This window comes from Protopterus annectens, chromosome 13.part0 (genome assembly GCF_019279795.1).
Source record: "Protopterus annectens isolate FY-2018-M chromosome 13.part0, PAN1.0, whole genome shotgun sequence".
Classification (NCBI taxonomy): Eukaryota; Metazoa; Chordata; order Ceratodontiformes; family Protopteridae; genus Protopterus; species Protopterus annectens.
The window spans coordinates 1,285,077,140-1,285,102,464 of record NC_056747.1 but is presented as its reverse complement, the minus strand read 5'-3'; the positions used below and the strand labels follow the sequence as shown (position 1 = coordinate 1,285,102,464).

The 25,325-nt window shown below is 39.4% G+C and overlaps 1 protein-coding gene across 1 annotated transcript in view; it reads right to left on the bottom strand.

Annotated features, from left to right (window-relative positions):
* Window positions 1-21,626: 21,626 nt before the first annotated feature.
* PNPO (pyridoxamine 5'-phosphate oxidase) overlaps window positions 21,627-25,325 on the bottom strand; it is a 321,841-nt gene continuing 318,142 nt past the window's right edge. Inside the window, exon 6 of the mRNA XM_044054973.1 lies at window positions 21,627-24,454. Coding sequence (XP_043910908.1) covers window positions 24,289-24,454 — 166 coding nt within the window. The 3' untranslated portion in view covers window positions 21,627-24,288. The remainder of the gene's footprint in view (window positions 24,455-25,325) is intronic.

Genomic DNA, 25,325 nt, shown 5'->3' with positions numbered 1-25,325 from the left:
TAGGAACCATCCTTTTAGATATACTTCACGGTTAGCAGGTCAATGTACTACAGATCAACCACAGAGACTATATAGAATCTAGGCTTAAATAAGGAGTCTGAATGGAGAGATAAGTCAGCAAGCAAAGGAGAGTAGTATTGCTGAAATTAAATTCATCCTCAAGTCTTGGTGAGTACTTTCACAAGGTGGACCCTGTTTTTCACAAAATCTCACCACGATGACACTGATATATAGACTGTATTTATATAGCATATTTCATGGACAGAAGTAGGTCAAAAATTAAAAAAGTAGCTGGGTGCACAACATCCAGGATGCACTGGTGCCAGGACAGGAAGAAATGACAGTGTAGAATCCTCAAAATACAAACACATCCCTACAATGGCACCAGGCCAGGCCTAGGTGAAGATGGCCCCCCTGTTTTAGAAGGAAGCAGCAGTCCACAAAAATCACAAAAACTGATAGACCACAGAACAGCCATAAAGATGATAAAGTGGACTATTGAGGATAAGAAAGAAATTGTGTATTGTTACTATTATGCAAAAACCCCAGAATTTCCAGACACAAGACATACAAAAAGATTGAAAGAAATTAGGGGAAAGAAAAATACTTCTACAAAAAAAAACTGTCAGAAGCTTCAAATAAAAAATTGCGGTTGTTAATACAACAGAGTTGTGAAAAACAGTATATAGACCAAGAAACTTTGATCTGTTTGGAAAAAGAAGCATCAGAGGAAGTGCAAAAATATAAACAACAAAACCTAGATATTTTTGAAAAGTATAAAAGAGAAACATGGACATGGGAAAGAAAGAGAGATTTGATATGGTGCAATATTTACGCAAAGGCATAAGCCAAATTAATCAACATAAAGAAGGCAGCCCCAAAGATATTCAAAGAGAAATACAGGCAAAGGCATCCAGACGTTGAAAAGTTCACAATCAAAAATAATATCACAGACAGGGAATGTAGAAAAGATTAGTAAAGTAGAAATTAAAAAAATAGAAAGTGAAGTTCTGGAGTGCAGGGTTTGGTGTAGAAGATCTAACACAGGTTACATCACACCATGACTGAGTGAGTCCACAAAGTAAGGAGAAACAGGAAGATCAAGAGACTTCTGAAGAAGAAATATGGATATGGGAAAGAAAAATAGATTTAATATCGTGTAATATCTATGCAAAGGAGAAAGCAAAAGTAATAAATACAAAAAGAGCAGCACCAAGGATATTTAAAGAGAAATACAGGCAAAGGAATCCGATCATGGAAAATGTTACAATATAAAAAGTAAAGGGAGATTAGTAATGGAGAAGTTAAAGAAATACAAACTGTGGTTATGGAGTACCTGTGAAGTGAAGGATTCAGTGTAGAAAATCTAATTCAGAAACCACAAACAGGATAAAGCAATGGACCTCCAAATTAAGGGGAAACCAGTGGAACAGGAAGCAATTGGTCAGGTGCCATATGAGGATAGTTTGGAGCCTTCCACAGGAAACAAGCATAAACATTCACTTGCAGCTGGACAGCAAGGGAAGGAGCAGGAAACTCTGATGGAGTCAGTGTTGAGCGATAGGCCAGTGAGTTCCCATATGAAAGCGCAATGGATGGCACAGGATGAAATTGAACAGAATGTGCCACAGGAAGATGCAATAGAACTAAATGCCCACAGGAAATGGAAAACAAAAAATGTGCCCTCAGTCTAGACAAAAATGAGCTAAGAGAAGAGTTCCTTGATTTAACAGAGATAGATAGACATATTAACATCAATGAAAGAAATAGACTGAAGAAGGTCAATAAAACCCATAAAGTCAGAAGTTTGATAAAACAAATGAGCACAGTAATTAGCACCGTCCATAGAGATCCATACAATATAACAGAAGTAAACAGGATACATTACTGTGCAGCTAAATTAATAACTGATAAAATTCTACCACAAGAACACGGTAGTAAAGGAAAAGGAAGGGGAGAAATCAAATAGGATCATAGAAGCATCGAATAGAGAAAAACTATACAGCAATTAAGACAAGAAGTGTCCCTGTTAGAAGAGTATAGAAGAGGGAACAGATCAACAAAAATACTTAAAGATAGCTGTGATAAAAGCAATGCACAGTATTGGAACAGATCAGAATCTATCATGCACTATCGCAAATAACAAACAAAATCTCAGCACAGGTTGAAACACTTAGAAGATACACAGATAAGTATAAAGGAAAAGTTCAAAATAAGCAATTTACTGATGACCCAAAACGTTTTGTAGAGAACTGGGAAACAAGGTAAAAGGAATTGAAAGACTACCAAAAAAGAAGAAATAGATGCATTTTGGAGAAGTATCTATGAAGATCCTGTGGAACAGAGCAGGGTGGCCTAATGGTTAAGGTGTTTGCCTTACAAACACAAGGTGCAGAGTTTGAGTCTCACAAAGGATAATTGGCTAGGCTTAAAATGGTTCGCAAGGACAGTTAGCTTAATACTAATCTAATCTATACTCTAAACGGATTGAAGAGGTAAAAGAAAGAATAAGACATTTAAAGGTACAGGATATGAAATGGGATGAAGTTAATGGCCAGACAGATTGAAATAAAGTTAAGACAAGCCTCTAATTGGAAAACCCAGTCCCAGATGCAGTACCTAACTTTTTGTTAAAAGTATTAACATCTTTGCACAAGGATTTAGCCATGAGTAAAAACTATTTATATGTGCACTCCAAACAGGCACCAACCTGACTAACAGGAAAAATAATTGAACCTGCAAGCTACCCTAAAAATTATAGACCAATATTTTGCCTTCTAACAATGTATAAACTATACACCGGAATTGATACCAACAGAGTTTATAGTCATTTAGAAGAAAACTCAATTATGGCAGTAGAACAAAAGGGCAATAAAAGAAAGTCCTATGGAACAAAGGATCATTTGTTGTTAAAGTCATAGTGGAGAAATGTAAACAAGGGAATAATCTATATATGGCATGGATTGACTACAAAAAAGCATTTGATAGTATCCCAAATTCATGGCTTAAAGAGTGCTTAAAAATGTATAAGATACACCCTCCATTGATCGACTACATTACAGTGACCATGAAACAATGGCAGACCACTCTGTAATTAAGCCATGATAAAGGACAAATTATTATTCCAGGGATAAAAATTCAAAGGGAGATATTCCAGTGTGATTCTGTCACCTCTGTTATTCTGCCTTGCCCTTAACCCATTAAGATGTTTACTTAATAGCTTAGGGTATGGCTATAATTTGACTCCTAACAGTCTAAAGGCTTCTCATCTTCTCTTTGTTGATTATTTAAAACTGTAGAGCTCATCAGATGAGGAAATGAAAAGTACAATTACAGGTTGGCAAAACCTTTTCAGATGATATAGGAATGTCATTTGGTGTTGATAAGTGTGCAAAACCAACATCTAGAGCAGGAAAACTGCAGCACTAGGAAAATATCAGTTTGGGACAGGAATGTGATATAACTGTGCAGCACTAGGAAAACATCAGTTTGGGGCAGGAATGTGATATAACTGTGCAGCACTAGGAAAACATCAGTTTGGGACAGGAATGTGATATAACTGTGCAGCACTAGGAAAACATCAGTTTGGGACAGGAATCTGATATAATTGTGCAGCACTACGAAAACATCAGTTTGGGGCAGGAATGTGATATAACTGTGCAGCACTAGGAAAACATCAGTTTGGGACAGGAATGTGATATAACTGTACTACACTAAGAAAACATCAGCTTGGGGCAGGAATGTGATATAACTGTACAGCACTAGGAAAACATCAGTTTGGGGCAGGAATGTGCAATAACTGTACTGTACTAGGAAAACATCAGTTTGGGGCAGGAATGTGATATAACTGTACTGCACTAGGAAAACATCAGTTTGGGGCAGGAATGTGATATAACTGTACTACATAAGAAAAACATCAGTTTGGGGCAGGAATGTGATATAAGTGTACAGCACTAGAAAAACATCAGTTTGGGACAGGAATGTGACATAACTGAGCAGCACTAGGAAAACATCAGTTTGGGGCAGGAATGTGATATAACTGTACTGCACTAGGAAAACATCAGTTTGGGACAGGAATGTGATATAAGCGTACAGCACTAGGAAAACATCAGTTTGGGAGAGTAATGTGATATAACTGTGCAGCACTAGGAAAACATCAGTTTGGGGCAGGAATGTGATATAACTGTGCAGCACTAGGAAAACATCAGTTTGGGACAGGAATGTGATATAACTGTGTAGTACTAAGAAAACATCAGTTTGGGGCAGGAATGTGATATAACTGTACTGCACAAGGAAAACATCAGTTTGGGGCAGGAATGTGATATAACTGTACTGCACTTGGAAAACATCAGTTTGGGGCAGGAATGTGATATAACTGTGCAGCACTAGGAAAACATCACTTTGGGACAGGAATGTGATATAACTGTACTGCACTGGGAAAACATCAGTTTGCGGCAGGAATGTGATACAACTGTGCAGCACTAGGAAAACATCAGTTTGGGACAGGAATGTGATATAACTGCACTGCACTAGGAAAACATCAGTTTGGGGCAGGAATGTGACATAACTGTACTGCACTAGGAAAACATCAGTTTGGGACAGGAATGTGATATAACTGGACAGGAATGTGATATAACTGTGCAGCAGTAGGAAAACATCAGTTTGGGGCAGGAATGTGATATAACTGTGCAGCACTAGGAAAACACCAGTTTGGGACAGGAATGTGATATAACTGTGCAGCACTAGGAAAACATCAGTTTGGGACAGGAATGTGATATAACTGCACAGCAATAGGAAAACATCAGTTTGGGACAGGAATGTGATATAACTGTGCAGCACTAGGAAAACATCAGTTTGGGGCAGGAATGTGATATAACTGTGCAGCACTAGCAAAACATCAGTTTGGGACAGGAATGTGATATAACTGTGCAGCACTAGCAAAACATCAGTTTGGGACAGAAATGTGATATAACTGTACAGCACTAGGAAACCATCAGTTTTGGGCAGGAATGTGATATAACTGTGCAGCACTAGGAAAACATCAGTTTGGGGCAGGAATGTGATTTAACTGTGCAGCACTAGGAAAACATCAGTTTGGGGCAAGAATGTGATATAACTGTGCAGCACAAGGAAAACATCAGTTTGGGACAGGAATGTGATATAACTGTACTGCACTAGGAAAACATCAGTTTGGGACAGGAATGTGATATAACTGTACTGCACTAGGAAAACATTAGTTTGGGGCAGGAATGTGATATAAGTGTGCAGCACTAGGAAAACATCAGTTTGGGACAGGAATGTGATATAACTCTGCAGCACTAGGAAAACATCAGTTTGGGGCAGGAATGTGATATAACTGTAATGCACTATGAAAACATCAGTTTGGGACAGGAAAGTGATACAAGTGCACAGCACTAGGAAAACATCAGTTTGGGACAGGAATGTGATATAACTGTGCAGCCCTAGGAAAATATCAGTTTGGGGCAGGAATGTAACATAACTGTGCAGCACTAGAAAAACATCAGTTTGGGACAGGAATGTGATATAACTGTGCAGCACTAGGAAAACACCAGTTTGGGGCAGGAATGTGATATAACTGTGCAGCACTAGGAAAACGTCAGTTTGGGGCAGGAATGTGATATAACTGTACTGCACTAGGAAAACATCAGTTTGGGACAGGAATGTGATGTAACTGTGCAGCACTAGGAAAACATCAGTTTGGGGCAGGAATGTGATATAACTGTACTGCACTAAGAAAACAACAGTTTGGGGCAGGAATGTGATATAACTGTAATGCACTATGAAAACATCAGTTTGGGACAGGAATGTGATATAACTGTACTGCACTAGGAAACCATCAGTTTTGGGCAGGAATGTGATATAACTGTACTGCACTAGGAAAACATCAGTTTGGGGCAGGAATGTGATATAACTGTGCAGCACTAGGAAAACATCAGTTTGGGACAGGAATTTGATATAACTGTGCAGCACTAAGAAAACATCAGTTTGGGGCAGGAATGTGATATAACTGTACTGCACTAGGAAAACATCAGTTTGGGGCAGGAATGTGATATAACTGTACTGCACTAGTAAAACATCAGTTTGGGACAGGAATGTGATATAACTGTACTGCACTAGGAAAACATCAGTTTGGGGCAGGAATGTGATATAACTGTACTGCACTAGGAAAACATCAGTTTGGGGCAGGAATGTGATATAACTGTACAGCACTAGGAAAACATCAGTTTAGGGCAGGAATGTGATATAACTGTACTGCACTAGGAAAACATCAGTTTGGGGCAGGAGTGTGATATAACTGTACTGCACTAGGAAAATATCAGTTTGGGGCAGGAATGTGATATATGTGTACAGCACTAGGAAAACATCAGTTTGGGACAGGAATGTGATATAACTGTACTGCACTAGGAAAACATCAGTTTGGGACAGGAATGTGATATAACTGTACAACACTAGGAAAACATCAGTTTGGGACAAGAATGTGATATAACTGTACTGCACTAGGAAAACATCAGTTTGGGACAGGAATGTGATATAACTGTGCAGCACTAGGAAAACATCAGTTTGGGGCAGGAATGAGATATAACTGTACAGCACTAGGAAAACATCAGTTTGGGGCAGGAATGTGATATAAATGTATAGCACTAGGAAAATGTCAGTTTGGGGCAGGAATGTGATATAACTGTACTGCACTAGGAAAACATCAGTGTGGGACAGGAATGTGATATAACTGTGCAGCACTAGGAAAACATCAGTTTTGGACAGGAATGTCATATAACTGTGCAGCACTAGGAAAATATTAGTTTGGGGGAGGAATGTGATATAACTGTGCAGCACTAGGAAAACATCCGTTTGGGACAGGAATGTGATATAACTGTGCAGCATTAGGAAAACATCAGTTTTGGACAGGAATGTGATATAACTGTGCAGCACTAGGAAAACATCAGTTTGGGACAGAAATGTCATATAACTGTGCAGCACCAGGAAAATATTAGTTTGGGGAGGAATGTGATATAACTGTGGAGCACTAGGAAAACATCAGTTTGGCACAGGAATGTGATATAACTGTGCAGCATTAGGAAAACATCCGTTTGGGGCAGGAATGTGGTATAACTGTACAGCACTAGGAAAACATCAGTTTGGGGCAGGAATGTGATATAGCTGTGCAGCACTAGGAAAACATCAGTTTGGGACAGGAATGTGATATAACTGTACAGCACTAGGAAAACATCAGTTTGCGACAGGAATGTGATATAACTGTGCAGCACTAGGAAAACATCAGTTTGGGGCAGGAATGTGATATAACTGTACAGCACTAGGAACACATCAGTTTGGGGCAGGAATATGATTTAACTGTGCAGCACTAGGAAAACATCAGTTTGGGGCAGGAATGTGATATAACTGTACAGCACTAGGAAAACATCAGTTTGGGGCAGGAATGTGATATAACTGTACTGCACTAAGAAAACATCAGTTTGGGACAGGAATGTGATATAACTGTACTGCACTAGGAAAACAGTTTGGGGCAGGAATGTGATATAAGTGTACAGCACTAGGAAAACATCAGTTTGGGACAGGAATGTGATATAACTGTACTGCACTAGGAAAACATCAGTTTGGGGCAGGGATGTGATATAACTGTACTGCACTAGGAAAACATCAGTTTGGGGCAGGAATGTGATATAACTGTGCAGCACTAGGAAAACATCAGTTTGGGACAGGAATGCGATATAAATGTGCAGCACTAAGAAAACATCAGTTTGGGGCAGGAATGTGATATAACTGTACTGCACTAGGAAAACATCAGTTTGGGGCAGGAATGTGATATAACTGTACTGCACTAGTAAAACATCAGTTTGGGACAGGAATGTGATATAACTGTACTGCACTAGGAAAACATCAGTTTGGGGCAGGAATGTGATATAACTGTACTGCACTAGGAAAACATCAGTTTGGGGCAGGAATGTGATATAACTGTACAGCACTAGGAAAACATCAGTTTAGGGCAGGAATGTGATATAACTGTACTGCACTAGGAAAACATCAGTTTGGGGCAGGAGTGTGATATAACTGTACTGCACTAGGAAAATATCAGTTTGGGGCAGGAATGTGATATATGTGTACAGCACTAGGAAAACATCAGTTTGGGACAGGAATGTGATATAACTGTACTGCACTAGGAAAACATCAGTTTGGGACAGGAATGTGATATAACTGTACAAACTAGGAAAACATCAGTTTGGGACAAGAATGTGATATAACTGTACTGCACTAGGAAAACATCAGTTTGGGACAGGAATGTGATATAACTGTGCAGCACTAGGAAAACATCAGTTTGGGGCAGGAATGTGATATAACTGTACAGCACTAGGAAAACATCAGTTTGGGGCAGGGATGTGATATAAATGTACAGCACTAGGAAAATGTCAGTTTGGGGCAGGAATGTGATATAACTGTACTACACTAGGAAAACATCAGTTTGGGACAGGAATGTGATATAACTGTGCAGCACTAGGAAAACATCAGTTTTCGACAGGAATGTGATATAACTGTGCAGCACTAGGAAAACATCAGTTTGGGACAGAAATGTCATATAACTGTGCAGCACTAGGAAAATATTAGTTTGGGGGAGGAATGTGATATAACTGTGCAGCACTAGGAAAACATCAGTTTGGGACAGGAATGTGATATAACTGTGCAGCACTAGGAAAACATCAGTTTGGGACAGAAATGTCATATAACTGTGCAGCACTAGGAAAATATCAGTTTGGGGGAGGAATGTGATATAACTGTGCAGCACTAGGAAAACGTCAGTTTGGCACAGGAATGTGATATGACTGTGCAGCATTAGGAAAACATCCGTTTGGGGCAGGAATGTGGTATAACTGTACAGCACTAGGAAAACATCAGTTTGGGGCAGGAATGTGATATAGCTGTGCAGCACCAGGAAAACATCAGTTTGGGACAGGAATGTGATATAACTGTACAGCACTAGGAAAACATCAGTTTGGGACAGGGATGTGATATAACTGTGCAGCACTAGGAAAACATCAGTTTGGGGCAGGAATGTGATTTAACTGTGCAGCACTAGGAAAACATCAGTTTGGGGCAGGAATGTGATATAACTGTACAGCACTAGGAAAACATCAGTTTGGGGCAGGAATGTGATATAACTGTACTGCACTAGGAAAACATCAGTTTGGGACAGGAATGTGATATAACTGTGCAGCACTAGGAAAACATCAGTTTGGGACAGGAAGCTGATATAACTGTGCAGCACTAGGAAAACATCAGTTTGGGGCAGGAATGTGATATAACTGTGCAGCACTAGGAAAACATCAGTTTGGGACAGGAAGCTGATATAACTGTGCAGCACTAGGAAAACATCAGTTTGGGACAGGAATGTGATATAACTGTGCAGCAGTGGCAAAACATCAGTTTGGGACAGGAATGTGATATAACTGTGCTGCACTAGGAAAACATCAGTTTGGGGCAGGAATGTGATATAACTGTGCAGCACTAGGAAAACATCAGTTTGGGGCAGGAATGTGATATAACTGCAGCACTAGGAAAACATCAGTTTGGGACAGGAATGTGATATAACTGTACTGCACTAGGAAAACATCAGTTTGGGGCAGGAATGTGATATAACAGTTCACATACTTCTAAAGTAACTACAAACTTTCTTTTCTTTTATAACTGTAAGGACCTTTCACAAATAGTACTTACTATGCTTGTTCTTCCTTTAAATTGTATCTAAAATCATGCTTGTATTTGTACTTGTAATACTGTACAAGTGTTTATTACATCCTGTGTATTCTGCTGCATGTTTATTATCAAAATATTTTGTATATTTCTATGTTTTGGAGCTTTTCTCTCCAGGATTCCATTGAAAATGGGCTATCTTAGCCCAGTAGACCATCCTGGTAAACCCACTGCAAATAAATAAATAAAATAACTTGAGCAAGAGGGAGTGTATAAATGTTTGGTAATTGATGAAGGATCAAAAATACAATGAGAACACATGTGAATAAAACTTGGTAAGGAATACTTTAGAAGACTTGACTGACTGGGCGCCAAAACATGTTGGATACATTACATAAAAAAACAAGAAGGATGCTTCATGCTCACCAAATGATTTACAAAAACCACTGCATGCCAAGATTGGTCTACTTAACTTGACCTAAATTTAATTTGACTGGCACCTATTTCACCGACATCCAATTGACCTAAATTTCATTTGACTGACAACTCATTTGACTGACTCTCATTTCACCAGCAGCTTACAATGCTGAATTTCAACATACTAAATCTTAAACCATAGACAAGCTCACTTAGAACAATATAAATAACTAACCCTTTCTAGAACTTAAAAACTACTTACTAACCCTCTTAAAAGAAACAAGACAATGTACAACCAAACTAGTTGTGGGGCTATGCCCTCACCCCCCCCAATTATATATACTAACTCCATGATTGCACTACAGTGGGGCAAAGGGCATATACCTTTAACTTGCCTTACAGTACTCTACACGCTGCCACGACTGCTGGGAACACACAAAACATTCACCAAATTACTTTTAAAAATGTAAATAGAAAAACCCACATTTAGAAACACTACTTTCTACATGACTATCAGAATTCTAACAGTCAGCACTATAAGTTACAGTAATTCTTTTTTTCACAAACAAGTCACAGCAGATGGAAACCCCACAACAAGTCTGTCTTACATCTCGGTGAAATGGAAGTCAGACAAATGAGTTTAAGGTCAAATGAAATTTAGGTCAATTGGTTATCGGTCAGATGGGTGTCAGTCAAATGAAATTTAGGTCAAGTGAAGTAGACCTGCCAAGATTATATATTCCCTGTTTCAAAGGAGGGATGGGCCTCCTTGAAACTGATTACATGTACAGATATGCAATCGTGGGACTCCACACATATCTGCTGATCTCACACAGACCCAAACATAATGAAAGTTTTAAAACATGAAGAGAATACATCCAAGACAACTTCTGTGCTTGATCTAGCAGAAGCATACTTGCGTCACATAGGAATGGAAATCAAATCAGAAGTAGATTAAAATTAGGCAGCAAATGAATGTGCCAAAAACAAAAGAAAGAATATAAACTGAAGAACCAGATGAGAAGGCAAGAAATGTGGAAAAAGCATAAATATAGTTCCAAGTATAGAAAACTTCTGAAAGAACCTCATGTTTATCAGGAATGAACGCAGGAATGGTTAAGAGGCGGCAAATTCAAACCAAGAGATGAAAGGTTAATACTGGTAGCCCAAGACAGTGGCTATGTACAAGCTGGTTTACAATTTCTATTGTATGTGTGGGAGAAACAGACATATGCAAGTTTTGTAAAACCAAACTGGAAACAGTCGCACACCTTGTTACTGGTTCTGACATAGTAATGGTAGAAGAACTATATACAGAAAGGCATAATAACGTGGCAAGACTGTTTCACTGGAGATTGTGCAAACATTATTGTATTGAAATGGCTGAAAAACACTGGAAGCATGCGCCACAAAGCATAGAAAATTATGAAGTTTACATCACATGGGTCATCCATTATCAACAGTTCAAAAAATAGATGCTAGAAAACTGGAAATAGTGGTCCATGAAAAGAAGACAAAATTAGCACTGAACATTGAAATTGCCACATCCAGTATTTTGCATACAGAGACACAAAGTCATAAGATATCAAGATCTGCAGACAGAAATGAAAGCAATGTGGAAGAAAGATACCCAGGCAGTTCCAATAGTAGTAGGAGCAATGGGTCTTATAAAAAAGAATCTACAGTCGTATTTAGACATGTTACCAATCCATGTAACCCCATACACATTGCAGAAGGAGTCATTACTGGGCACATTGTGGGTGCTGTGAAGGGAACTTTTGGCTGACATCAAAGACTGATACAAAACTAATCTCATGAATTTTAATCATACTTTGCCTAAAGAATGGGGTCCATTCTCGTCATGGTATTAGAAACCCAAAAGATTTGGAGAAGTAAAAAAGACAGAAACCTAGGCACTTTGGAACCCAAATGAAAGTCACATTTCAGTGGATTAAGTGGCAGAGAGTCAGGCTCGATAGACAAATATATAATAATGTCTTCCAGAAAAATAAATAATTGGCGGAATAGTTAGAGATTTTAGTTTTGGAAGCTTCAACAGCTTAACATAATAACTTATAATACAATATAGAATGCAGTAGCTTAACTTATGTTGGGGGAGTGCATTTGTCTGGAAAGCTGGTTGAAATCCTCCATCATGACCTTTATGCTGTCCTCGAGACAGATATCATATGGCAGCAAACCAGGAGAAAAGTGCACTTACTCTCAGAATCCTCATGCAATGCTAAACAGACCCAATCTGATCAGAAAAGGAGAATATTGCATATTCCTCAAAATCTGAAGATGCTTGAGGGTACAAGGACCCCTTTTCTTCTTTTGAGAGAGAAGATGTCTCTGATATAGACGAATATGACACTAACAAAACACCTGTAGTCTAACTAGTCCTTTGCAAATGTTTTATAATGAAGAACAGAAGGCAGTCCAAACATCCAAGGGAACAATGGCTGATCCATGAATATCCCAACACTGGGTGGATGGGCATTAAAATTCCACTCCATGTATAATGCATAGTGTCTACCAATGTGAGTGTGTAAACTAGCCGTACTGATGTTCAGTCCCCAGATGTCCCAACAGGATCAATTAGGAAGTCACTCGAAGTGTCAGCAGAAACCTTAGATGCCTTGTAAACTACCTGCATGGTTGAACTAGGCTAGATTTACTCACCAAATGCATGGGGAACAGTGACATAGTAGGAGATCCTTATCTTTGTTTGAAGACTGACCCTAAGGCACCACTTTCACCATCAAAAACAGTAATGAAGTGACTTGTCTCACCAACTCACTACACCCCCCTTGGTTGAGGCAGAGGAGATGAGAAAAGGAAACTTCAAGCAGCTTCTCAGCTATCAAGTGGGTGAACAAATCCGAACTGCAGCCAATCCAGGAGCAGCATCCATACTCACAATCACAAGGCTGGGCCCCACCATTAAAATTGATCTCCCTTGTGAAGCACCAGAAAAAAAGTTGCTCTATTTCAATTTTGTCTCCATAGAACTCCTCTAATACCTTTTTTCTTCTTCTCTTCTTCAGAGTAAATCTCTTTGGTCTAAGAAACCTCCTCTGGATAATGTGAATTAAAAGAGGAAAAGAGCAGTAAAACTAAGGCCATCTAATGTCTGGTGCTATGAAAAAGCAGTCAAACTAAGACCATCTAATGTCAGGTGCTATGGAAAAGCAGTAAAACTAAGGCCATCTAATGTCTGGTGCCATGGAAAAGCAGTCAAACTAAGGCCATCTAATGTCTGGTGCTATGGAAAAGCAGTAAAACTAAAGCCATCTAATCTCTGGTGCTACGGAAAAGCACTAAAACTAAGGCCATCTAACGTCTGGTGCTATGGAAAAGCAGTAAACTATGGCCAAGTAATGTCTGGTGCTACGGGAAAGCAGTAAAACTAAGGCCATCTAATGTCTGGTGCTATGAAAAAGCAGTAAAACTAAGGCCATCTAAAGTCTGGTGCTACAGAAAAGCAGTAAAACTAAGGCCATCTAATGTCTGGTGCTATGGAAAATCAGTAAAACTAAGACCATCTAATGTCTGGTGCTATGGAAAAGCAGTAAAACTAAGGCCAACTAATGTCTGGTGCTATGGAAAAGCAGTACAACTAAGGCCAACTAATGTCTGGTGCTATGGAAAAGCAGTAAAGCTATGGCCATCTAATGTCTAGTGCTACGGAAAAATCAGTAAAACTAAGGCCATCTAATGTCTGATTCTATGGAAAAGCAGTAAAACTAAGACCATCTAATGTCTGATGCTATAGAAAAGCAGTAAAACTAAGGCCATCTAATGTCTGCTGCTATGGAAAAGTAGTAAAACTAAGGCAACCTAATGTCTGGTGCTATGAAAAAGAAGTAAAACTAAGGCCATCTAATGTCTGGTGCTATGGATAAGCAGTAAAGCTAAGGCCATCTAATGTCTGGTGCTATGGAAAAACAGTAAAACTATGGCCATCTAATGTCTGGTGCTATGGAAAAGCAGTAAAACTAAGGCCATCTAATGTCTGGTGCTATGGAAAAGCAGTAAAACTAAGGCCATCTAATGTCTGGTGCTATGGACAAGCAGTAAAACTAAGGCCATCTAATGTCTGGTGCTATGGAAAAGCAGTAAAACTAAGGCCATCTAACGTCTGGTGCTATGGAAAAGCAGTAAAACTAAGGCCATCTAATGTCTGGTGCTATGGAAAAGCAGTAAAACTAAGGCCATCTAATGTCTGGTGCTACAGAAAAGCAGTAAAACTAAGGCCATCTAATATCTGCTGCTCAGAAAAGCAGTAAAACTAAGGCCAACTAATGTCTGGTGCTATGGAAAAGCAGTAAAATTAAGGCCAACTAATGTCTGGTGCTAAGGAAAAGCAGTACAACTAAGGCCATCTAATGTCTGGTGCTATGGGAAAGCAGTAAAACTAAGGCCATCTAATGTCTGGTGCTATGGAAAAGAGTAAAACTAAGGCCAACTAATGTCTGGTGCTATGAAAAAGCAGTAAAACTAAGGCCAACTAATGTCTGGTGCTATGGAAAAGCAGTAAAACTAAGGCGATCTAATGTCTGGTGCTATGGAAATGCAGTAAAACTAAGGCCATCTAATGTCTGGTGCTATGGAAATTAAGTCAAACTAAGGCCATCTAATGTCTGGTGCTATGGAAATGCAGTCAAACTAAGGCCACCTAATGTCAGGTGCTATGGAAAAGCAGTAAAACTAAGGCCATCTAATGTCTGGTGCTATGGAAAAGCAGGCAAACTAAGGCCATCTAATGTCTGGTGCTATGGAAAAAGCAGTCAAACTAAGGCCATCTAATGTCTGGTGCTATGGAAAATTAGTAAAACTAAGGCCCTCTAATGTCTGGTGCTATGGAAAAGCAGTAAAACTAAAGCCATCTAATGTGTCTGGTGCTACGGAAAAGCAGTAAAACTAAGGCCATCTAATGTCTGGTGCTATGGAAAAGAAGTAAAACTAAGGCCATCTAATGTCTGGTGTCATGGAAAAGAAGTAAAACTAAGGCCATCTAATGTCTGATGCTATGGAAAAGCAGTAAAACTAAAGCCATCTAATGTCTGGTACTATGGAAAAGCAGTAAAACTAAGGCCATCTAATGTCTGGTGCTATGGAAAAGCAGTAAAACTAAGGCCATATAATGTCTGGTGCTATGGAAAAGCAGTAAAACTAAGGCAATCTAATGTCTGGTGCTATGGAAGAGCAGCAAAACTAAGGCCAATTAATGTCTGGTGCTATGGAAAAGCAGTAAAACTAAGGCCAACTAATGTCTGGTGCTATGGAAAAGCAGTAAAACTAAGGCCATCTAATGTCTGGTGCTATGGAAAAGCAGTAAAACTAAGGCCATCTAACGTCTGGTGCTATGGAAAAGCAGTAAAACTAAGGCCAACTAATGTCTGGTCCTATGGAAAAGCAGTAAACTAAGGCCAACTAATGTCTGGTGCTACGGAAAGCAGTAAAACTAAGGCCATCTAATGTCTGGTGCTATGGAAAAGCAGTAAAACTAAGGCCATCTAATGTCTGCTGCTATGGAAAAGCAGTAAAACTAAGGCCATCTAATGTCTGGTGCTACAGAAAAGCAGTAAAACTAAGGCCATCTAATCACTGCTGCTCGGAAAAGCAGTAAAACTAAGGCCAACTAATGTCTGGTGCTATGGAAAAGCAGTAAAATTAAGGCCAACTAATGTCTGGTGCTATGGAAAAGCAGTACAACTAAGGCCATCTAATGTCTGGTGATATGGAAAAGCAGTAAAACTAAGGCTAACTAATGTCTGGTGCTATGGAAAAGCAGTAAAACTAAGGCCAACTAATGTCTGGTGCTATGGAAAAGCAGTAAAACTAAGGTGATCTAATGTCTGGTGCTATGGAAAAGCAGTAAAACTAAGGCCAGAAATGCAGTCAAACTAAGGCCATCTGATGTCAGGTGCTATGGAAAAGCAGTAAAACTAAGGCCATCTAATGTCTGGTGCTATGGAAAAGCAGTCAAACTAAGGCCATCTAATGTCTGGTGCTATGGAAAATTAGTAAAACTAAGGCTATCTAATGTCTGGTGCTATGGAAAAGCCGTAAAATTAAAGCCATCTAATGTCTGGTGCTCGAAAAAGCAGAAAAACTAAGGCCATCTAATGTCTGGTGCTACGGAAAAGCAGTAAAACTAAGGCCATCTAATGTCTGGTGCCACGGAAAAGAAGTAAAACTAAGGCCATCTAATGTCTGATGCTATGGAAAAGCACTAAAACTAAGGCCATCTAATGTCTGGTGCTATGGAAAAGCAGTAAAACTAAGGCCATCTAATGTCTGGTGGTATGGAAAAGCTGTAAAACTAAGGCCATCTAATGTCTGGTGCTATGGAAAGGTTGTGAAACTAAGGCCAACTAATGTCTGGTGCTATGGAAAAGCAGTAAAGCTAAGGCCATCTAAAGTCTGGTGCTACAGAAAAGCAGTAAAACTAAGGCCATCTAATGTCTGGTGCTATGGAAAATCAGTAAAACTAAGGCCATCTAATGTCTGGTGCTATGGAAAAGCAGTAAAACTAAGGCCATCTAATGTCTGCTGCTATGGAAAAGTAGTAAAACTAAGGCAACCTAATGTCTAGTGCTATGGAAAAGCAGTAAAACTAAGGCCATCTAATGTCTGGTGCTATGGATAAGCAGTAAAGCTAAGGCCATCTAATGTCTGGTGCGATGGAAAAGCAGTAAAACTAAGGCCATCTAATGTCTGGTGGTATGGAAAAGCTGTAAAACTAAGGCCATCTAATGTCTGGTGCTATGGAAAGGCTGTGAAACTAAGGCCAACTAATGTCTGGTGCTATGGAAAAGCAGTACAATTAAGGCCATCTAATGTCTGGTGCTATGGAAAAGCAGTAAAACTAAGGCCATCTAATGTCTGGTGCTATGGAAAAGCAGTCAAACTAAGGCCATCTAATGTCTGGTGCTATGGAAAAGCAGTCAAACTAAAGCCATCTAATGTCTGGTGCTATGGAAAATTAGTAAAACTAAGGCCATCTAATGTCTGGTGCTATGGAAAAGCCGTAAAATTAAAGCCATCTAATGTCTGGTGCTCGGAAAAGCAGTAAAACTAAGGCCATCTAATGTCTGGTGCTACGGAAAAGCAGTAAAACTAAGGCCATCTAATGTCTGGTGCCACGGAAAAGAAGTAAAACTAAGGCCATCTAATGTCTGATGCTATGGAAAAGCACTAAAACTAAGGCCATCTAACGTCTGGTGTTATGGAAAAGCAGTAAACTATGGCCAACTAATGTCTGGTGCTATGGGAAAGCAGCAAAACTAAGGCCATCTAATGTCTGGTGCTATGGAAAAGCAGTAAAACTAAGGCCATCTATTGTCTGGTGCTATGGAAATGCAGTAAAGCTAAGGCCATCTAAAGTCTGGTGCTACAGAAAAGCAGTAAAACTAAGGCCATCTAATGTCTTTTGCTATGGAAAATCAGTAAAACTAAGGCCATCTAATGTCTGGTGCTATGGAAAAGCAGTAAAACTAAGGCCAACTAATGTCTGGTGCTATGGAAAAAAAGTACAACTAAGGCCATCTAATGTCTGGTGCTATGGAAAAGCAGTAAAACTAAGGTCATTTAATGTCTGGTGCTACGGAAAATCAGTAAAACTAAGGCCATCTAATGTCTGATTCTATGGAAAAGCAGTAAAACTAAGACCATCTAATGTCTGATGCTATAGAAAAGCAGTAAAGCTAAGGCCATCTAATGTCTGGTGCTATGGAAAAGCAGTAAAACTAAGGCCATCTAATGTCTGGTGGTATGGAAAAGCTGTAAAACTAAGGCCATCTAATGTCTGGTGCTATGGAAAGGCTGTGAAACTAAGGCCAACTAATGTCTGGTGCTATGGAAAAGCAGTAAAGCTAAGGCCATCTAAAGTCTGGTGCTACAGAAAAGCAGTAAAACTAAGGCCATCTAATGTCTGGTGCTACGGAAAATCAGTAAAACTAAGGCAACCTAATGTCTGGTGCTATGGAAAAGCAGTAAAACTAAGGCCATCTAATGTCTGGTGCTATGGATAAGCAGTAAAGCTAAGGCCATCTAATGTCTGGTGCTATGGAAAAGCAGTAAAACTAAGGCCATCTAATGTCTGGTGCTATGGATAAGCAGTAAAGCTAAGGCCATCTAATGTCTGGTGCTATGGAAAAGCAGTAAAACTAAGGCCATCTAATGTCTGGTGGTAAGGAAAAGCTGTAAAACTAAGGCCATCTAATGTCTGGTGCTATGGAAAGGCTGTGAAACTAAGGTCAACTAATGTCTGGTGCTATGGAAAAGCAGTACAATTAAGGCCATCTAATGTCTGGTGCTATGGAAAAGCAGTAAATCTAAGGACAACTAATGTCTGGTGCTATGGAAAAGCAGTAAAACTAAGGCCATCTAATGTCCGGTGCTATGGAAAAGCAGTAAAACTAAGGCCATCTAATGTCTGGTTCTATGGAAAAGCAGTAAAACTAAGACCATCTAATGTCTGGTGCTATGGAAAAGCAGTAAAACTAAGGCCGTCTAATGTCTGGTGCTATGGAAAATCAGTAAAACTAAGGCCATCTAATGTCTGGTGCTATGGAAAAGCAGTAAACCTAAGGCCAACTAATGTCTGGTGCTATGGAAAAGCAGTAAAACTAAGGCCATTTAATGTCTGGTGCTATGGAAAAGCAGTACAACTAAGGCCATCTAATGTCTGATGCTATGGAAAAGTAGTAAAACTAAGGCCATCTAATGTCTGGTGCTATGGAAAAGCAGTAAAGCTAAGACCATCTAAAGTCTGGTGCTACAGAAAAGCAGTAAAACTAAGGCCATCTAATATCTGCTGCTCGGAAAAGCAGTAAAACTAAGGCCAACTAATGTCTGGTGCTATGGAAAAGCAGTAAAATTAAGGCCAACTAATGTCTGGTGCTATGGAAAAGCAGTAAAACTAAGGTCATTTAATGTCTGGTGCTATGGAAAATCAGTAAAACTAAGGCCATCTAATGTCTGATTCTATATAAAAGCAGTAAAACTAAGACCATCTAACGTCTGATGCTATAGAAAAGCAGTAAAACTAAGGCCATCTAATGTCTGCTGCTATGGAAAAGTAGTAAAACTAAGGCAACCTAATGTCTGGTGCTATGGAAAAGCAGTAAAACTAAGGCCATCCAATGTCTGGTTCTATGGAAAAGCAGTAAAACTAAGACCATCTAATGTCTGGTGCTATGGAAAAGCAGTAAAACTAAGGCCGTCTAATGTCTGGTGCTATGGAAAAGCAGTAAAACTAAGGCCGTCTAATGTCTGGTGCTATGGAAAAGCAGTAAAACTAAGGCCATCTAATGTCTGGTGCTATGGAAAAGCAGTAAAACTAAGGCCAACTAATGTCTGGTGCTATGGAAAAGCAGTAAAACTAAGGCCATTTAATGTCTGGTGCTATGGAAAAGCAGTAAAACTAAGGCCATCTAATGTCTGGTGCTATGGAAAAGCAGTAAAACTAAGGCCATCTAATGTCTGGTGCTATGGAAAAGCAGTAAAGCTAAGACCATCTAAAGTCTGGTGCTACAGAAAAGCAGTAAAACTAAGGCCATCTAATATCTGCTGCTCGGAAAAGCAGTAAAACTAAGGCCAACTAATGTCTGGTGCTATGGAAAAGCAGTAAAATTAAGGCCAACTAATGTCTGGTGCTATGGAAAAGCAGTACAACTAAGGCCATCTAATGTCTGGTGCTAAGAAAAAGCAGTACAACTAAGGCCATCTAATGTCTGGTGCTATGGAAAAGCAGTAAAACTAAGGCCATCTAATGTCTGGTGCTATGGAAAAGCAGTAAAACTAAGGCCATCTAATGTCTGCTGCTATGGAAAAGTAGTAAAACTAAGGCCAACTAATGTCTGCTGCTATGGAAGAGCAGTAAAACTAAGGCCAACTAATGTCTGGTGCTATGGAAAAGCAGAAAAGCTATGGCCATCTAATGTCTGGTGCTACGGAAAAGCAGTAAAACTTAGGCCATCTAATGTCTGGTGCTATGGAAAAACAGTAAACCTAAGGCCATCTAATGTCTGGTGCTATGGAAAAGCAGTAAAACTAAGGCCATCTAATCTCTGGTGCTATAGAAAGCAGTAAAACTAAGGCCAACTAATGTCTGTTGCTATGGAAAAGCAGTAAAATTAAGGCCAACTGTCTGGTGCCATGGAAAAGCAGTCAAACTAAGGCCATCTAATGTCTGGTGCTATGGAAAAGCAGTCAAACTAAGGCCATCTAATGTCTGGTGCCATGGAAAAGCAGTCAAACTAAGGCCATCTAATGTCTGGTGCTATGGAAAAGCAGTAAAACTAAGGCCATCTAATGTCTGGTGCTATGGAAAAGCAGTAAAACTAAGGCCATCTAATGTCTGGTGCTATGGAGAAGCTGTCAAACTAAGGCCATCTAATGTCTGGTGCTATGGAAAAGCAGTAAAACTAAGGCCATCTAATGTCTGGTGCTATGGAAAAGCAGTAAGACTAAGGCCATCTAATGTCTGGTGCTATGGAGAAGCTGTCAAACTAAGGCCAACTAATGTCTGGTGCTATGGAAAAGCAGTAAAACTAAGGCCATCTAATGTCTGGTGCTATGGAAAAGCAGTAAATCTAAGGCCATCTAATGTCTGGTACTATGGAAAAGCAGTAAAACTAAGGCCAACTAATGTCTGGTGCTATGGAAAAGCAGGCAAGTTGTTAGCTCTCCTCACCAAAGTCCAACTCCCGAGACACATGCAGGGACAACTATCAACATCATATTCTTCCAAATAAATATGATGCAAGCATAATAATTTCTACATTAGAAATAATATAAATAAATGTAGAATAAATATAAACTACTAATTATATTCAAATACATCTTTAGAAAAGTAAAAAACATAAAATGAAAAGTTGGTATTTAGCACTTTCTATTAGGATCTAGGCATCCACTGCTAACTCGAGGAGGACTGTGTAGGGTACCGGCCCCCCTATTGGACATAATTTGGTCACACAACCAACCCTCTTTATGAGCATGCGCTTAGGAAGAACCACCACAGGGGGACTGATGTGTACCCTTGACTATTCCAGTGCAGTTTATGACTTGCAATCGTCCTCATCTGAACACCTGCTGAGTAACAGTAGAAGGAACCATGTTACTGCTCTTATCAAGACCAACGTTCTGAAAATAAAGCCAGCTCCCTGTCTCTCCAAACGTGCCGCACAACAAATACCTATGAAGTACAAAAAGAAACAAGCAGCTAAATGCTTTATAACCTGTAAATAAAAACATAATTGTAGCTTGTATGTAAACATTTTCATGGTTTTGGGTGCATGATGGTTGTCTAAAACATTTTCAGAAAGCCAAAATATGCACACATTTTTGGAAGAAGCATAAATACAGTGGGAATATTAATTTCCTTCAACATGAAATAAAGATGCATTGAAACAGTTATTCACTGAATTATTCAGGATTGCCATTATCTGGGTAGTTACGTAATAACAGCAGGCAAGCACATGCAAAAAACAATTTTAATGAGTTATCAGTTCAATATACTATACAGCTCTCCACAATAACCAGGCATTTCAAAATAACTAAAACTGGTGAAAATGTATTTTATTTATTTTACATTTGTTTACCGGGAAAGTCCAACTGGATATATGTCCATTTTCAGCAGAGGCCCGGGGAGAAAAGCTCCAGTTTTAAAAGTACAGTTACATAAGGACAATAGAGGCATTTGGAAATACATGTAAAATACATGAAAATGTTGAAAGTCTCTCACGTATTTGTATTACAGATCATGTTACATAGTCGTTACACTGGAAACAAATAAACCAAACTGACCCACAAAAAGGTAAAAATGAGAAACGGCAACAGAACTCACATCTTACCACATACCATCAGTTTTCCAATTAATAACACTGACAAATTTTCTAAAACAGGAATAGACAGACTCCCACTCACGACGCCCACAATTCTCCATTTAATAAAAACTTCAACACATTTTTCTAAAACAGTAGTGAGTCAGACCCCCAATCATGGTACCCACGATTCTCCGTTTAATGACAACAATAACACATTTTCTAAAACAGAAATAAGACCGACTCCCACTCATGGCTCTCGTTCTCTGTGGTGCATTCATTGCTAAAATCAAAGCAGCAATACTAGCCACACAAACAAGGAAGTTTCTATTTTTATGAGCATCTGTATACAACTCCAAAAATTCAATACAATCATGAATGTCCTGGTGTGGATGGACGTGACACCTGTTTCCATGTACTTTATTTGTGGACCATTCTAAATTTACTATAAATTAAACATTAATGCAATTAAAAATACATTTATAGGAAATACAGACAGAGTTAATTCTGATATACACTGTAGTGAAGTACAGTGACACTGAACTATAACTTTTAGCAAATTCGAAAACTCCAAGAACCAAAATAAAATACTACTAGTGACACTTCTAATTTACGGGTACTATGGAATCTGAGACAGTCATGGGACAAACAAAGTAATAGAGAAAATAATTGCAAAAAACAAGTTTTCGCAGACTCACCTTCAGCAGGTATGCTAGACTGCAGGCTGCACAGGTAAAATGCAGCAAGGCAGTCTGGGAAACCTGTCTGCATAGCCAATATGCTTTGTGGTAATCTTGTCCAAGTATCAGAAGCATACTCTAATACAGACGCACAGAGTATTAGAGTATCAGAAGCATACTCTAATACTCTGTGCTTCTGTATGCACACAAAAATGTTATCAGATCTAATATAAATCCTCCTTACCTAAAAGCTCACACTATATTTGCAAGTTACAAGAGCTCTTCAACTGCAGTCTGAGTACAAACATGCTCAAACAGCGTGAGCCTCAGCTATCAATTATAGCAAGTGTAAAACAAAAAAAGTGATTTTTGCTGCACTCACACTGGGGGCAAACCCTCCAGCCCCCCCACTTCATTATTCTCATACCAAGTGACCTTTGAAAGGCAACATAACACCTGTCTTGCTCTTTCTTTGAGGTGCACTAATCTTAGCATAGAACTCATTAAAAAACAAGTACATAAAACTTGCTCTAGAAAGAAGCGAGCAACAAAATTCCAAGCAAATGCCAACTCAAAACAGAATGCTTAGGCACATGAGGATGGCACAAGTGAAAGCAAATCAACTGTATGAAATCTATATGTACATCTATGCATATGCATTTATAAAATGGGGAAAAAAATCACGGTGACCGACTGGAATAAATCTTCAGAAAAATGCATCATTTATAGAATTTTTGAAATAATTTGTAGACATATTTACTTAAGATCACTTAATAAGCAATGTAACCTACTTTATGATACACACTAACAGCTTTTCAGGAAGTTCTGAAAGTACAAGGGCACTTTTCCACTGGCCTAATTTTTTAGCACACTGTGGATACAGACGCCCTCTGCTACTGGTCTCATGTTTAAGTACATCCCTGAGTACATGACATTCTGCTGCAAGCCTCACACTTTGGACTTCCCTGGACCCAAGGCCACTCTGCTGTAAGCCTCAAGCTTCAGCACATCCCTAGAAACAGCAGAACCAGTACAGATCTCATGTTTTATCGCATCCCGGTATGCATGGACACTTTACTGCAAGCCTCATGCTTCACTACATCCCTGGCCCCAAGGGCACCCCGCTGCAGGCCTCATGCTTCAGCATATCCTAGAAACAGGGGCACTAGTATTGGTCTCATGTTTCACCACCTCCTTGGACACAAAGGCACTCTGTGACAGATTTCCTGCTTCAGTGCAACCCTGGACACAGAGGCATGAGTATTACTGGCCACAAACTTTACTAGGTCCCTGGACATAAGACTCTGACTTCATGCCATAGCACATCTGTGGGTACTACAACACTGGCCTTATGCTTTAGGACATCCCTGAGATATCCAAGAGAATCTGTTACAGTGCACGCCATCATAGATTACTACCTACAGTACAGTATAAATACATACACACACACACAGATACACAAATCTTCAAAATGTTTTAAACAGGATTACTTTTTTCACCACTACAACAGATAGGAATGATTCTGCATCAGTTTCAAAATTATGCTGTTGGATTTAACCCAAGCTGTTGAGACATTGTGCGGCACATGTACGATTTATGGCACAGAGAAAAGGCAAATGTTCCATTTGGCTTCATTATGGAAAAAGTCTCTCATAGACCCAGCCATTTTCACCCTGGTGTGTCATTCCGCTGTCCAAGATCTCCTCTTCTTTTGGACGACGAAACACAATTCTGTCATGCAGTCGATTTGTTTGGCCTTGCCAGAATTCGATCACTTCTGGTTTGACAACGTACCCACCCCTGTGACAAAAAGAAAGCAGAATTCATTCATTTATCTTGTATAGCAGGGTTACAAAGAAAAACAGGTATGTACAGCAATCTAATTTATTTTTTAAAAATAATAAAAAAATAAATAAATCAAAATGATCTTTTTGAATGAGTTTGACCTGGGGAAAACCTTTGACAGCCCTCACTCATGCACTGCAGAAAAACTAAATAAACTGGGAATAACCATCTATGTCAACTGCTGGACTGCCAAGTGACTTACAGATAGGATACAGCAAATCAAAATAGGGGAAGTTACCACCACAAGAGAACAGTCACCAGTGGAGTTCCCTACAGTTCTGTGCTGGGACCTCTCCTGTTTGGCATCTTCTTTTCTGAAATAAAAGCCAATAACAAGGGGCACTGTCTGATTAAGTTTACAGAGGACTGCAAGCTAGGAGCAGTTACTTGAATCCCCAAATGACTTAACCATCCTCTAGGAAGGATTGCCCCAAATAAATAACTGATGCCAAAATCATAGACTGAAACTAAATGCCAAAAAATACATTATCATATCCTTTGGGAAGTCATCTACCATGGGGGAACTTCCACATTGACAATATGTCCCTATGAGTTGTCCCACATTTCAGGATTTGGGATCTTACGTGGGCAGTGACCAAACTTTCTATACTGCACAGCTTAAAAACAAAGGGGCTGTGTCTAGATCTAGGGGTACCATTGTCCTCCTTTACTCGGCCCTCATTAGGCCGGTCACTAAATATAATACCCCCTGGCATGTACCTGCCCAGACACAGGCAGCACCTGGAATACCCAGAGAGATAACGTACTGAAAGGATACAAAGCATTAACAATATGTCCTGCATGAACTAACCCAAAGCTTTATCAC